The sequence below is a fragment of the Puma concolor genome, chromosome A1 (assembly GCF_028749965.1).
Source record: "Puma concolor isolate L17-30 chromosome A1, mPumCon1.1.hap2, whole genome shotgun sequence".
Lineage (NCBI taxonomy): Eukaryota > Metazoa > Chordata > Mammalia > Carnivora > Felidae > Puma > Puma concolor.
The window spans coordinates 134,030,320-134,044,457 of NC_141667.1; the positions used below are offsets into that span (position 1 = coordinate 134,030,320).

Consider the following 14,138-nt stretch of genomic DNA (forward strand, 5'->3'; position numbering starts at 1 on the left):
GCACATGTTTAAGAAAAGAAAACTCTCATTAAAAATCACTTTTAAAAATTACATCTTGGAAAGTTAAGGTTTGTTGTCAGGATCCTTGGAAACTAAGAACATTCCATTTTTAGAATAAAACTGAGGTATTAACCAAAACTAAAGGCCAGTTTTATGTATAGTTTAAGTGACTTAGTGGATATTTCTGGATTTTTAAGTCAATAAAAACCACACTCCTAACATTCACTTTACTTAAAAGCATCCGAACACAACTTCTCACCCAATTAATTGAACAAAAAACTCAAGACTTTCTTACTGGAGTTTCATGGAGCAGAATAAGCTTTATCACACGAAGATTGACCTGCACACCAAGACTCTTGTGTTGGAAAAGGTTAAAAACCTAAAAACAAATAAAAATAAAAATCCTAAAATAAAACTTGAAATCATATTTATTTTTCTTAAAGTCCAGATATGGGAGAAGTCTCAATTTAGTTGAGAAATCTTATATTTAAAACCACTTAAGTAATTTTAAAATTAGCTTAATAAGCAAGAATAACATAGCTAATTCATTTTAAATACAAAGAAATTTAGACCTAGCCTTCTGAGAAACTCACTGCAGTCTTGATTGTCTATGCCATTTCAATGGGATATAGAGGGAAGGTTGGGCTTTTTACAATACTGAAGACAAGCATTTTAGTAACTAAACCCTAGAATGTTTCTTAAGACCACAAAATGCCAGTGTCCTCCTTTTTTCTGAGAAACAGTCCTGAAAACTGAGCCTGCTTTATGCCACCTCCCGATTCATTCCTTGGAGTAGTTTTCTCTCTCTCTAAGCTAGCTGCCAAATAGGAAAAGGGTTTTCAAAGCTCTTCTCTTCAATGTTACCCAGGAAGACAAGCTTGCAGGCCACTGTTGATTAATGGTTTCAGATCCTCATTATAACTGTTTTTCCCAAACTATGGTGTGTGCAGCAAGGCTGGAAAGCAAGGTGAATTTTTATGTGGTACTTCATTTTTTGTAGAATTTAATATTTATTTAACTTGTAATAGAAAACAGAAAGCTGACACGTCAAACCCATACTTTTGGAGATAGAACTACTTAGAAGAAACTAAAGCTGGTAGGCTGTATTAGCCTACCCTGTAACAGACTGCTGGTGGAATGTTCTGGAGGTAGCTGAACATGGTAAGAAATGACTGAAGTGTGGGCAAATGTGTTCCCTGCTCAAATAAGCCAAATAGTAAAAATGAGCAAAAACAGTAAAAATACAATTTTACAAAACATAATATATTTATCCCTGAATCAGTGGTTCTTACCCTGCCTTATATGGTAACTGGAATCATAAATGGGCATTTGCCTTTGGCATCTATTGATGTTCATTCTCCCCTAAGAATGGCTCTTCACTCCGACCTTTTAATTCTGCCTTGCAGAAAGTTTAACCAAAGGGTATATAATTAAGTCAAAGGATTCATTTGGTGGTAAACATCTGTATGATACTAGGTACAAACTAGATTTCTGCAGTTCAAAAAGTGTTAACTGAAGTTAGCTACGTGTGATCCACCTGCCTAAAAAATTTAGCTATTTGCTATTAGGTCTTACTCATAAACTAGTATTATATCTGACATCAAATTTTACATACCTATCAGTGGATTACCAACCTCCATTTTTGTTCCACCACATTAATGTCTAATACTTTGGGTGGGGCCATGCGTACAAAAAAATACATAACATTTCTAATTTCAGCAAATGGCCTTTTATAAAAGAGAATGAAACGAAGCTCATGAAAGAATAGACAAAAGAATAACAGAGAAAGAGTTTGACACATTGAAATCAACAATAAGGATGGTTTCTTTTACTAGAAGATGTGAATTATTACTTTTGATATTTCTTTTAAGATATCTGGTATACCCAAAGCATTTTTTTACTGATGTCAATAAAAGAAAGGAATAGTAATGAATTAATTTTTAAAGAATGTCATTATACTCACACATTTCTTCCTTAGAGTTTTCTTGAAAAAATTCCAAGCGCACTTTAAAGTTTGCCTACCATATTTAAGATGGTTAGAATGAATCTCCTGGCTGCATCTGCTCCATGATAGGAAACCATTGCTGGGTCTGCAACCACTACAGTCTCTATGTTGTATTCTTGAGGTAATTTGTATGAATATCGTTTCCCTCTTCCACTTTCTGTTATTTTTTTAGATCTAGGTCTTCCTTTGTCTGCAATAGAGAAATGGATTTTCCAATGTGACTCCATATTGGCAAAGTGAATACAAAATTTCCGTTTCTTCAATAATTTTTTCAAAATGTTTACTTAAGGGGCACCTGGGTGGCTCAGTTGGTTAAGTGTTTGACTCTTGATTTCAGCTCAGGTCATGATCTCACAGTTCGTGAGATCAAGCTCTACATAGGTTTCTTTGCTGACAGCGTGAGGCCTGCTTGGGATTCTCTGTCTCCCTCTCTCTCTGCCCCTTCCCCATTCACTCTCTCTATCTCTCTCTCTCAAAAATAAATAAACATTTAAAAAAATGTTTATTTAATGCCAAGATATGTTGATAATATAATGGTAAGCAAGACCAAATAAGTTCCCTGAATACATGGAAGCTAAAAGGACATCTGGTTTTGGAGTGTGGCTTTGGAATCAAATAGACTAGATAGACTTGTATCACTTATTGGCTCTGCTACTTGGGAAACTAACATCAGTCAGTTAGCCTTGATTTCCTCATCTGAACAATAGCAACATCTACTTTCTAGTGTTGATGTCCTATAATAAGGTTGCATTAGTAAAATTCTTAGCACAGAGTCCGTATAAATAAAATAATCCAATAAAAAAATCACAATTTTCTTTTTGAAACCAGTGACAAAACAAAGGTCTACTTGAAGAGAGTGCCTGAAGTGACTACCTCACACATCCTCATTTCAGGCAGTGGCCCTTAATTACTAAAACATTATGCATGGGTTACAAAAGACTCAGTTCTGCCTTCCATCAGGATCACATAGGGAAATAAAGATTTCTTCAAACAAGGCCAAATAAAAGTAGTAACCACAAATAAATGTATTTATACATTTAACTACATAAAAATGTAAAATGTTTATTAAAACATGCCACTATCAGAATGAAAAGCATGCCACCAAGTGGGAGAAGATATTTACAATACTTTTCCATAATGAACAAATTAAAAGCTACTCTAAATTAGTAACAGATAACCCAAATGAAAAATTGGCAAAAGACTTGACCAGCCATTTTTCACACAAAGAAAGACATCCAAATGGCTAATTAGCATGTAAGAAGGTGCTCAGTCTCATTACTCTTCAGGGAAATGCAAATTTAAATCACAATTAATTAGGGGCGCCTGGGTGGCGCAGTCGGTTAAGCGTCCGACTTCAACCAGGTCACGATCTCACAGTCCGTGAGTTCGAGCCCCGCGTCGGGCTCTGGGCTGATGGCTCAGAGCCTGGAGCCTGTTTCCCATTCTGTGTCTCCCTCTCTCTCTGCCCCTCGCCCGTTCATGCTCTGTCTCTCTCTGTCCCAAAAATAAATAAACGTTGAAAAAAAAATTTAAAAAAAATAAAATAAAATAAATCACAATTAATTAAATTACCTAAACTCTCTAGAATGGCTAAAATAAAGGGATGATTATATTAAGTGTTGTCAAGAGTGTGGAGACAACTGAAAGTCCCCTGCACATACATACTGGGAGTTTAAATTAGGATAAACACTGAAAAATGAGCAAGCGGTAGCCACTAAAGTTTAACATTTGCATACCCAGTGATCAGTGATCTGAAAGATACACTTATCAGAAATGCATATAAATCACATGTAAAAATTATTCACAGTAGTACTGTTCTTAATTTAAATAACCTCGGGGCGCCTGGGTGGCGCAGTCGGTTAAGCGTCCGACTTCAGCCAGGTCACGATCTCGCGGTCCGTGAGTTCGAGCCCCGCGTCGGGCTCTGGGCTGATGGCTCAGAGCCTGGAGCCTGTTTCGGATTCTGTGTCTCCCTCTCTCTCTGCCCCTCCCCCGTTCATGCTCTGTCTCTCTCTGTCCCAAAAAAATGAATAAACGTTAAAAAAAAAAAAAATTTAAATAACCTCAATAGTGTAATGGATAAAGAAATTTTGGCCTACCCATTCAATGGAATGTTCTAGAACAAAGAAAATGAACCAACTACTACAATGTGCAAGAACATGGATGAACCTCACAAAAAGGATGTTGAGCAAAGAAGCCAATGACAAAAGAGTAGGTGTTGTATTCTTCCATTTACAGAAACATAACAACTGGGAAGACATGATGTTAGAAGGAGAGTAAGTATCTTGAGGTAAGAGATATTAGTGCCTAGGAATGGGCCTAGGGGGACATCTGTTGTACTGACATTTTCTATATTCTGATCTGAGTGATAACTACATGGTTATGTTCATTCTGGGAAAATTTAGCAGTTGGGACACATCATTTGTGCAATTTCCTGTATGCATGGGGTACTTCAATAATGAAACTTACTATTTCAACAGCTTTACTGAGATACAATATATATATGACAAAACATGTAGCCAGTGATGTACAATTCAGTTAGTTGTAATCAATTTCTACAGTTGGGCAACCATCTCTACAATCCATTCTTAAATCAATGATTACCTGTTCTGCTCCTTGCCATATACCAAAATTCGGTTGATGTCATTAAAGTGCTACCACCTCCTTTCCCAAACTTATACTCGTGGGCCAACATCTTTCATATTTCTTTACTACAATTTTAATGGAATCCCCAGAAGTAAACATGTGTGTTTAGTAGAGTTTCATGGAGATAAATCTGTGTGTTCAATTAGTCATGTTTCCCTGGGTGTCTCTAATTTTTTTTTTAATTTCTAAGTACATACTCTCATAATTCTAGTCCACTGTGGTGGCTTCTGATAAATTGCTTTCCTTGTCTTGTTTTAAGTACTTTGGCAGTGGCTTGTCAATTCAATTCAAGTCTATTCTATTCCACTTTGCAAACTATCTATTCCACCTTTCTTACCCTCTAACATCTTTCCATGGTGCCAGAATTAATTTATATCTTGAATTTTTGAACTATTGGTTCCCTTCTATTACTGCCTTCTAGGCCCAACTGAGTTATCTCTGAGATCTAACATGAACTGGATTCCACTACCATTACTGGGAACTTCACTGTTCTGAGTTATCATCATAATCTACAGTTTCATTTTTTTCTTTTTTTGCAGTGACCCAGACTAAAATCTACTTGATAAACAAAGTTTTACCCAAGTAGAGTCAGTTAACACAGTTAATGAAAGTGTTATAAAAAGAAAAGCAAAGAGTCATTATTTAATGAAAAGAAGCATTATGTCATGAATCATGACAATGCAAAAAGACAAAAACAACACTAGCCATCTTCAACAGGATCACAAGAGTTAAAAGTACACTTTATAGATCCATATTTAGTACGAGTAGTTGAAACCAAAGATGATGACAGGCAGCATAAGAAATTGACTTTATCTGTATCTTGAGATGTCTGCCAATTAGCAATGAATTCTGCAGTTTTCTAATCATAATCTTAAAGGTACTTAGTTATATATTAGTATGTTGTTATATATACTTGTAATATTTAGTCGCAGACATTTCTACAAGTAGATGAACAGACTCACTTTGGCAGAGTCAACACCAAATAAACCATGGAGGGAAAAATACAGACGTAGCTCTCCTATGTGGATATGTCACTGATCTTATATGTAAAAATCAGGCAGTGGTAGGAATAGAAAGCATGAGAAGATAGGCAAATATTAGAAAGTAGTCATCATCACATGTAAAATTAATCTGACTTAGGGGAAAAAAGGGGAAGTGGTTAGAATTACTCTCTCTCTTTTTTTAATGTTTTTATTTTGAGAGAGAGACAGAGTGAGAGCAGGGGAGGGGCAGAGAGAAAGGGAGACACAGAATCCGAAGCAGGTTCCAGGCTGGCTCTAGACTGTGAACCATTAGCACAGAGCCCGGCGTGGGACTTGAACTCATGACCAGGAGATCATGAACTGAGCCAAAGTCGGATGCTTAACCAACTGAGCCACCCAGGCACTCCAGAATTATTCTCTTGTTGCTGTTATTTGTTTTGGCTTGTGTGGAGCGGGGAAGGTGGGGGTGGGGGGTGTTCAATTTTTATCTTTGAGTGACCAGGTAGTAGATAGTGGAAGACAACAACAGGGGACTTTGGGAAGGAAGGTAATGGGTTCAGCTTTAGATTTATTAAGTCTGAAGTGACTGTGAGACACATGAATACAAGTTACTAAACACCTGAAAAGAGAGAGGTTAGAACAGAGATTGGAACAAAGTAAGAGAGAGAAAAAAGTTTGTTTCCTTTACTGTCCCAGTCCCCATCTGTCAGTATGCTACATCCTTATTTTCATGGTATTGTTAAATAGACTGCATGGAACATTCTAGAATGTTTCTTAAGAATCTCAGCTTCATGGTAGACTCCATCATACAAGTTAACCATTGTGTAAGAACCATGCATATTGAAGTAATCTTTTTATCAGGTTGCTTTCTTTGACGGCTTCAGGGTCTACATCAACTATGCTAAGCTCGTTTTTCATCTTCCAAATCTTGAGACGGTTTTCTACCCATATGCATGTATAAGAACAACACAGTTGATACCACACACTTCCAGTTAGTGAAGAAATCTGAAAAATGTTTAGTCATCAATGCTCACCATGTGCTCTCTATAATACCCTATACACATGGTGACAATAATGTCCACAACAGTTATGGATGACATATGGAAATCATTTCAGTAGTTGTCTGGTTAAGTTAGAGATGTCTCTAAGAATAGAGATGATCTCTATGTCCTGCTCAAATAGATCATTCTTCTTTAGTTCTATAAATCTACTTGTAACAGTGAGTCCTAGACATACTCATAGGTTTACAATAAAATGTAATGTAATATATATTAATAATGTCACTTGCCTGCTTAAAATCTTGAAAGACCACATATTGCTCCCAGGTAAAGTCCTTACCATCGAACACACAAGGAAGTACCTTCATCATCCAGGTCCATGACTACCTTTCAAAGGTTGTATCTCCCGTCCACACTGCAAACATTTGGCTTCAGCTCCCCCAGCTGATGCCTTCTCCTGCCTTTATATCCCTGCATACATTGCTCCTTTTGCCTGAAACTTGTTCTTCTCTAACCATATGTACTAAAAACTTCACACGAGTTTTTCATTTTCACACATGATCTCGTTTAATTCTGACAACAGACCGGAGGTTTGGGTGTCACTATCCCCATTTTGTATACTGTAAATGAAGTTGCGGGGAGAGAAAGTTTTCCAAAATCACACAGCTAGGAAGTGGTAGCATTAAGTTCGTGAACACAGGCAGAGACTCCAAAGTCCATTATCATAACCTGCACCCGCTGTTCCCCTTTTTCCCCAGAGATGTAAGTCTGTCATCTTGCTGTCATCTTTGCTGCTGCTTGATCTTTGCGGCTCAGGCCCCTGATATCAGAACCTAGTTTCTTGTGTACTGAGTGTGGCAGAGTTTCCATCATGCCTCAGTATAATTACTCACTTACCAGTCTGTCTAAAATAATACATTGGTTGCCTCTTGAAAATAAGAGCTATGACATTTAGCTCTTTATCCCTATGATGTGACTGGTCATGCTTATGTTGCAAATAAAGAAGCTATGGTGTAAAAGTGGAAAACACCAAGGATTTCCACAAAAAATTAAAAATAGAGATATCATATCTCATATGATCTCCTATGATCTCATATCTCATATCAGAGCAGTAATTCCACTGCTAGTTATTTACTCAAAAAAATGAAAAATTAAAAAGATATATCTACCCCTATGTTTACTGTAACATTACTTACAATATTTACAATAAGGAAGCAACATAAGTGTCCATCATAAAACGAATAAATAAAGAAGATGGGATATATATTCAATGGACTATCACTCAGCTATAAAAAAGAATGAAATCTTGCCATTCACAACATAGACGGACCTGGAGGGCATTATGCTAAGTTAAGTAAGTCAGACAGTGCAATACAAATACTATATGATTTCACATAAATGTGGAATCTTAAAAAAATAACAAAAACAAAAACAAAAAACCCCAAAAAACCCACACCATGAACAGATTCATAAGTACAGAGAATAAGCTGGTGGTTGCCAGAGGAAGGGGGGTGGGGTGATGGGTGTAACAGGAGAAGGGGATTAAGAGGTACACACTTCTTGTTTATAAAATACATGAGTCACAGGGATGAAAATTACAGCAAAGGGAGTACAGTCAATAATACTGTACTGGCTTTGCAGCGTGAGAGATGGTAACTCCACTTATTGTGGTGAGCACTGAATAATGTACAGGTTGTCAAATCACTATGTGGTACACCTGGAACTAGTATAACACTATAAGTCAACCACACTAAAATTAAAAAAAAAAAAGTTTAAGGGAATGGAAAAAGAGTACCTAGCAGGAGTGAAAGTGAAGCTATGCCTTGAACCCAGGGGGGCCTCTGGCTCTCAATCTCATGTGCCTTCTCTATATTATGTTTTCATAGAAGAACACAACAAAGTCATCCTAAAGTATGAAGTTTCCTGTTCAGAAAAGATATTCATGAAGTCAATACACAGCAACATACTATACCTAAGGCATTAAAAGGAGGAAGGGGAAACAGCGCAAAGATCAATGTGAATACACGGAAACTTTCTGATTCCATTGCACAAAGGCAAAGTCGAATTATACAAAGTTGAATCATGTGTTTAATATGTTAATACATCAGCCTGAAGTCATAAGGGAAGAGCTACAATTAGACATATTGGTATAAGTAAATGAAGGCTTTATTGCACACACTGCTAATTTTAAAACCATTTTCTCAATTCTGGACCTTTAAGAAGTCTGAAAGTAGGCAAACTCAGTAGATCATCCAACCGATAGTTTGACACTCCGTGCCTGTAAGTGCTTGACCTAAATAGGTCAAATGATACAGAACAGTCATGCCTTAAAAAAAAAAAAAAAAAATAGAAACCTTATGAGCAATGTTTGTCAAACATGAACTGTGTATTTGTGCCTTATAAAACTATTAAAATTAAAATTTTCTAGAAATCTTTTCTCTGTGGACCATAGCACACAAAGCCTTCTTTGTGTCATCCTGTACATGAGTAATTAGAACAGCTGGAGCTGACTACGATTTGAAAGTTGCACAGCGCAGATATTTAGTATAACCCATACAAGACAATTTCCTTAAATGGACTAAATCCAAGTTGTTGCTATCATTCCTCAACACAAGAGCCTTTCTTTGGCTTGTTCATAATGCTATGACTTCTGTTGAGCAGTTTTATCTCCTTTGTGCCTGTATTTCTTAGAAGAGAGAAGAAGGATGCGTTTCACTTAAATTGGCTCGATCATGTACAGCAAATAGTGCGGCCCAGAGGTAGGTGCACTTAGGCCCTTTTGAAGATGATTCCCATTCAGACTGATACCATGAGCTTTCACGAGGGAAACAGAAGTCACACATTAATTTGAGATAAATATATTTAAACAGAAATATATTACAATTCTTTCTGAATCTGAACACCCCAAACGAGCAATGATATGAACATCCTATCACCTCTGCAAATGTTACTGACTGTCACAAGTCATATACCTAAACTAGCCTCAAATACCATAACCAATTTTAGATTTGGTATCTTGGCAGTAACCACACTCACACCTAATTTTAAATGTGCAAGTCAAGTTTTTATGTCTTTACACCAAAACTTCTTCAATAATTCCTATTTCCTCAGATCCTAACTGGAACTATTTCTTGTATCAGTGAATAGTCACTGAGATGTCTGGATTAGATGTGTAAAAATTTTTCCTAGGGACACTTCTAATTATTTTTTGAAAGCTGGCTATGGCTTTCAGGTCTTCCTTACATAATAGAAATCATTCATTTTCCTTACCGTTCCCGCTAACACACAGACCTCTGCCAAAGGAAGTAAGAAAGCGGACAAAACAGTCAGCCCCATTTTATTTCTGTGAAGAACTGGCAGACAAACAAACAGAGACTAGGATTTGATGGCTGGAAATGTTTATGAGCTTCTGAAAAGTCCAGATTTAAGGTATTTTGATAGTGAGAGCAAATTCGAAGAAATAAATCTTTACCCTTCTTCTTACTACACTGTTAATTTTCACCTCCAAGATGATTTTTACTTGGGTCAAACAGAAAAAAAAAGAAAAAGAAAAAGAAGAAAGAAGTAAAAGAGGCATCTGGTCAAAGTAAAGAGATAGCTATGATGTTCTCAAAGAGGTGGACTAAAATAAGGCCATGAGCTCACAGTATTCAGTTTCAGAAGATCTCGAATTCTCTCGGTATCATTTCTGTGCCAATGAGGTGAATAGTATACTACAAGGAACACTTCACAATTCAAGAGAGATGCATGTTATGTATTAATCTCTGAACCCTTGTGAATTTCCATTTTTTGACATTAAAATGTAGTACTTTGTAGAAAACTAAAAGAGAAGTCTAAAATAGATACGTTTAATTGTTATTAACCAAAGAGACTCCACATTTTGAGCAAGTATAAAACCAGAAGAGTGATGGATGAACAGAGGGACAGACGGATGGACAGATGGAAGAAAAGGAATAAAAACAATTTAGTGTATTCATCTCACATTGCATATTTGTTAAACCCCTTTCAGGAGAAGGCATTACCTGAAATGATACCACAGTAATGACTGTGAGGAGCTGACTTCTCTGTGACTTTTTCCTCCATGGACCTTTTCTGCCTATATACACGGTGTGGATGACCCGTTATGGCCATTGTATCATTGAGTGGTTCAATAAATATGAAGTCCTCATTGAGCTGTATAAATCCCATCTGGAATATATAACATAAAAAGATATATAAGAAATACTATTTGAATAAATTACTTTCTAGGCTTTCCTACCCACACACACTCTATTTTCTTTCACATATGTGCATACATTCTTCTAGTGAAGCTATTTCAGCAACCCGACTAATAAGGTAACTGTCTTCCCATGTTATTACTTCATCTTTACATACTTTATTGTGCTAGCATAAACTTCATTTAGTTGGACTTAGCCTGTGTGGGTGGGAGGCTAGATGCCAGCAACAGATGCACAGTAAAAATTCTGGAATGTTAAAGGCTCACTTTGGGAGACCCATGGGGTCACTTACATGTAGGCATGTACAGAAGAGCAATACAGTTTTTAATTGCATGCACCACACTGTCCAACATTTCAATAATCACTATTTAATAAAGTAATTCATGTAACATGTCAAAGCAAATGCAGGGGACACAGCATTGAAAGTATCGTATAAAATATTCTTAAAGGCTTCTACTAAACATTTTTAAAACCTTTGAACAGTAAATTACAGAAAAAAAATGAATCATCACTTACATAAGCATGTTTCATTTCATATAATGTCATGTTTTTAAACTTAGCCAATTGTGGACAGAGGGCTAAAAACTGTAAAATACGTTATTATCAATAAAAAGAACTTACAGCAAGTAGGTATCCTTTTATTATATTGAAGCTAAGCCTAGTCATTTCTTTCCTTCCTTTTTTAGAACATAAATTTATATTATAACTAGGAAAATATTCCACACAGAACATATGACTTGACCTTTTCCATTTTTATTATTTTACTCTACTGTAATATATATTACTTGTATAAAATACATATAATACATATATTTGACCATTCTGTTAACTCTTTAGTAAACAGTTTTGACAAAATAATCCCTCGGAACCTGCACTGTTCACACCCAATCTGCTATCAAAGTTCTTAATTCTGTTTTGCATTGATTATATAAAAATCACATATAGTTCATTTCAATTTGATCCACTAGAACTAGCACAGTAATAATATACTTACTTCTTCAGATATAGTAATTCTTCTAAACTGAATATTAAGAAAAATTGAACCTACACTAAAAAAGTATCTTTTCTTTAAAAGCACAGAAGAGACTTTTTCTCTTGTTTTAATTATTTTTTTTTAATTTTTTTTCAACGTTTATTTATTTTTGGGACAGAGAGAGACAGAGCATGAACGGGCGAGGGGCAGAGAGAGAGGGAGACACAGAATGGGAAACAGGCTCCAGGCTCTGAGCCATCAGCCCAGAGCCCGACGCGGGGCTCGAACTCCCGGAGCTCAAGATCGTGACCTGGCTGAAGTCGGACGCTTAACCGACTGCGCCACCCAGGCGCCCCTCTTGTTTTAATTATTAAAGTGTATTGCATCTTCTCTACCGGAAGACCAGGGGATTGCTAATATGCTATCTCATTTTATTCTATACCAAATTGATGTTACAAGACATCTTAAGAATGATCTAAAAATACTTCTCACTTTTTTACTGCATTTTTATAACACCAATAAAAATCTCAAGTATTAGAATAATAGTTCCATCACCTCTATCTGTCCCCTTCTCTTTTTCTGTTTCTCCCTCTCCTTCTCTCTTTTACACACACACACACACACACACACACACACACACACACACACACAGGCTGGAGGTGGGGATATGGGGAAAAGATTTACTGTGATGATTCTTGTAAAATATCAGGCACATATCATACACTTGGGGCATTTGTTATGTAATTTTAATATGACTTCCAATGAGTCCTTTTATTTTCCATACATGGTTTCATTGTCTCACATGTAAAACTAGGTTGAATTTTAAAGTAATTACAAGAAATCCAAACAAATTTTCCTCGGAACCTAATTTGATAGAAAAAAAGGACAATAACAAATATTTAAAACTTGAAACAATAATTACCAAAGATGTAGGAGTACATCTACACATGGATGGAGGATGGATCACGGTATATATTGATCCACACTGTGAAAACCCAAAAATATCCTGCTCTTATCTCATACCAGTATGTTTCTGAGGTTCAGTCAGTACTGAAGGTCACTAATAAAACAGTGTGGCTGATGATTAAAACAGTAAGTATTATGATGCTCACTTAGAACATCTCAAGTAAACACGCTGAATTTCCCTAAATCATACATTTATAATCTGATATTCTTTCAAAAGGTTATAAGTATTAGATTTAAAGCAATAAATCAAAATAAATTTAATTGCATACTATCATATAAAATTTAATGCCTTGCAAAAATAGATTTTGGACTTAAGATTATTCGGATTCAAAAAAAAATTTTTTTTCAACGTTTTTATTTATTTTTGGGACAGAGAGACACAGAGCATGAACGGGGGAGGGGCAGAGAGAGAGGGAGACACAGAATCGGAAGCAGGCTCCAGGCTCTGAGCCATCAGCCCAGAGCCTGACGCGGGGCTCGAACTCACGGACCGCGAGATCGTGACCTGGCTGAAGTCGGACGCTTAACCGACTGCGCCACCCAGGCACCCCAAGATTATTCGGATTCATAGTCTACTACTAGCTAAATAACTCTGATAAAGGTACAGTGACTTTATCTATACAACAGCCCCATAGGGTCATCTGGAACATTCACTTTTGAAAAGCCCATGTAATGCTCCTTTCATAGGATCTGAGACTGGGTAACCACTCAATAAATGTTCACCATAATTTTTATTTCATTAATTAGAATAACCAGAATAAATCAAAACATCCAAACATTTGACTGTGAACTGAAGACCTCAAGAGTCCAAGGAATCAAAATTGACTCACCTTTGTATCCCCATATTACCATGTTAAATATTTTCTAAAATAGAATTTTTTAACATGGGATTTGGAAACCTCTTCATAACAGAATTATCTACTGTGTTAGAACTTTATCTCTAGACATTTTTAAAAATGAGAAGGCTACTTTGGAAAAGGAAAAAAAAACGTTGGAATAATTATAAATGGTGACTCACTCATTCAATACATATTTACTGTCTGACTACAGTGTGCCAGACTCAGTTCAGTCCAGGGAAGATTTAGCACCAAGTGCTTAGTGTTCTTTCTGCAGGGAAGGAATTTCTATCTGAGACGAGACTACTATCCTACAGCAAAGGGAATGCTCTAATGACTTACATTAAAGCAGAATTAAAGAAAGTCTTGAGGTTTTCTGTGTCACCACAAAAGCCTCACTTTCTCACTAACCGAACAGAAATGCATATCTACGCTGTGATTTTACAAGCCATGGGAGAACACGAATCTCTATTAACCTCTAGGCACCAGGGCCCCTGTGTTCGACAATCCACAA

General features: G+C 36.4%; 1 protein-coding gene across 2 annotated transcripts in view; it reads right to left on the reverse strand.

The window, feature by feature from the left end:
• Positions 1-14,138, reverse strand: part of ADAMTS19 (ADAM metallopeptidase with thrombospondin type 1 motif 19) — a 247,466-nt gene that overhangs the window by 189,449 nt on the left and 43,879 nt on the right. For both annotated transcript variants that reach the window (XR_015250415.1, XM_086704877.1), the window contains exons 3-5: positions 10,655-10,820; positions 2,023-2,195; positions 296-379 (exon numbers count right to left, since the gene is read on the reverse strand). Coding sequence is in view for 1 of the 2 variants with exons in the window: in XM_086704877.1 (XP_086561003.1) it covers positions 296-379; positions 2,023-2,195; positions 10,655-10,820 (423 nt within the window). In the remaining variant the exon portion in view is untranslated. The remainder of the gene's footprint in view (positions 1-295; positions 380-2,022; positions 2,196-10,654; positions 10,821-14,138) is intronic.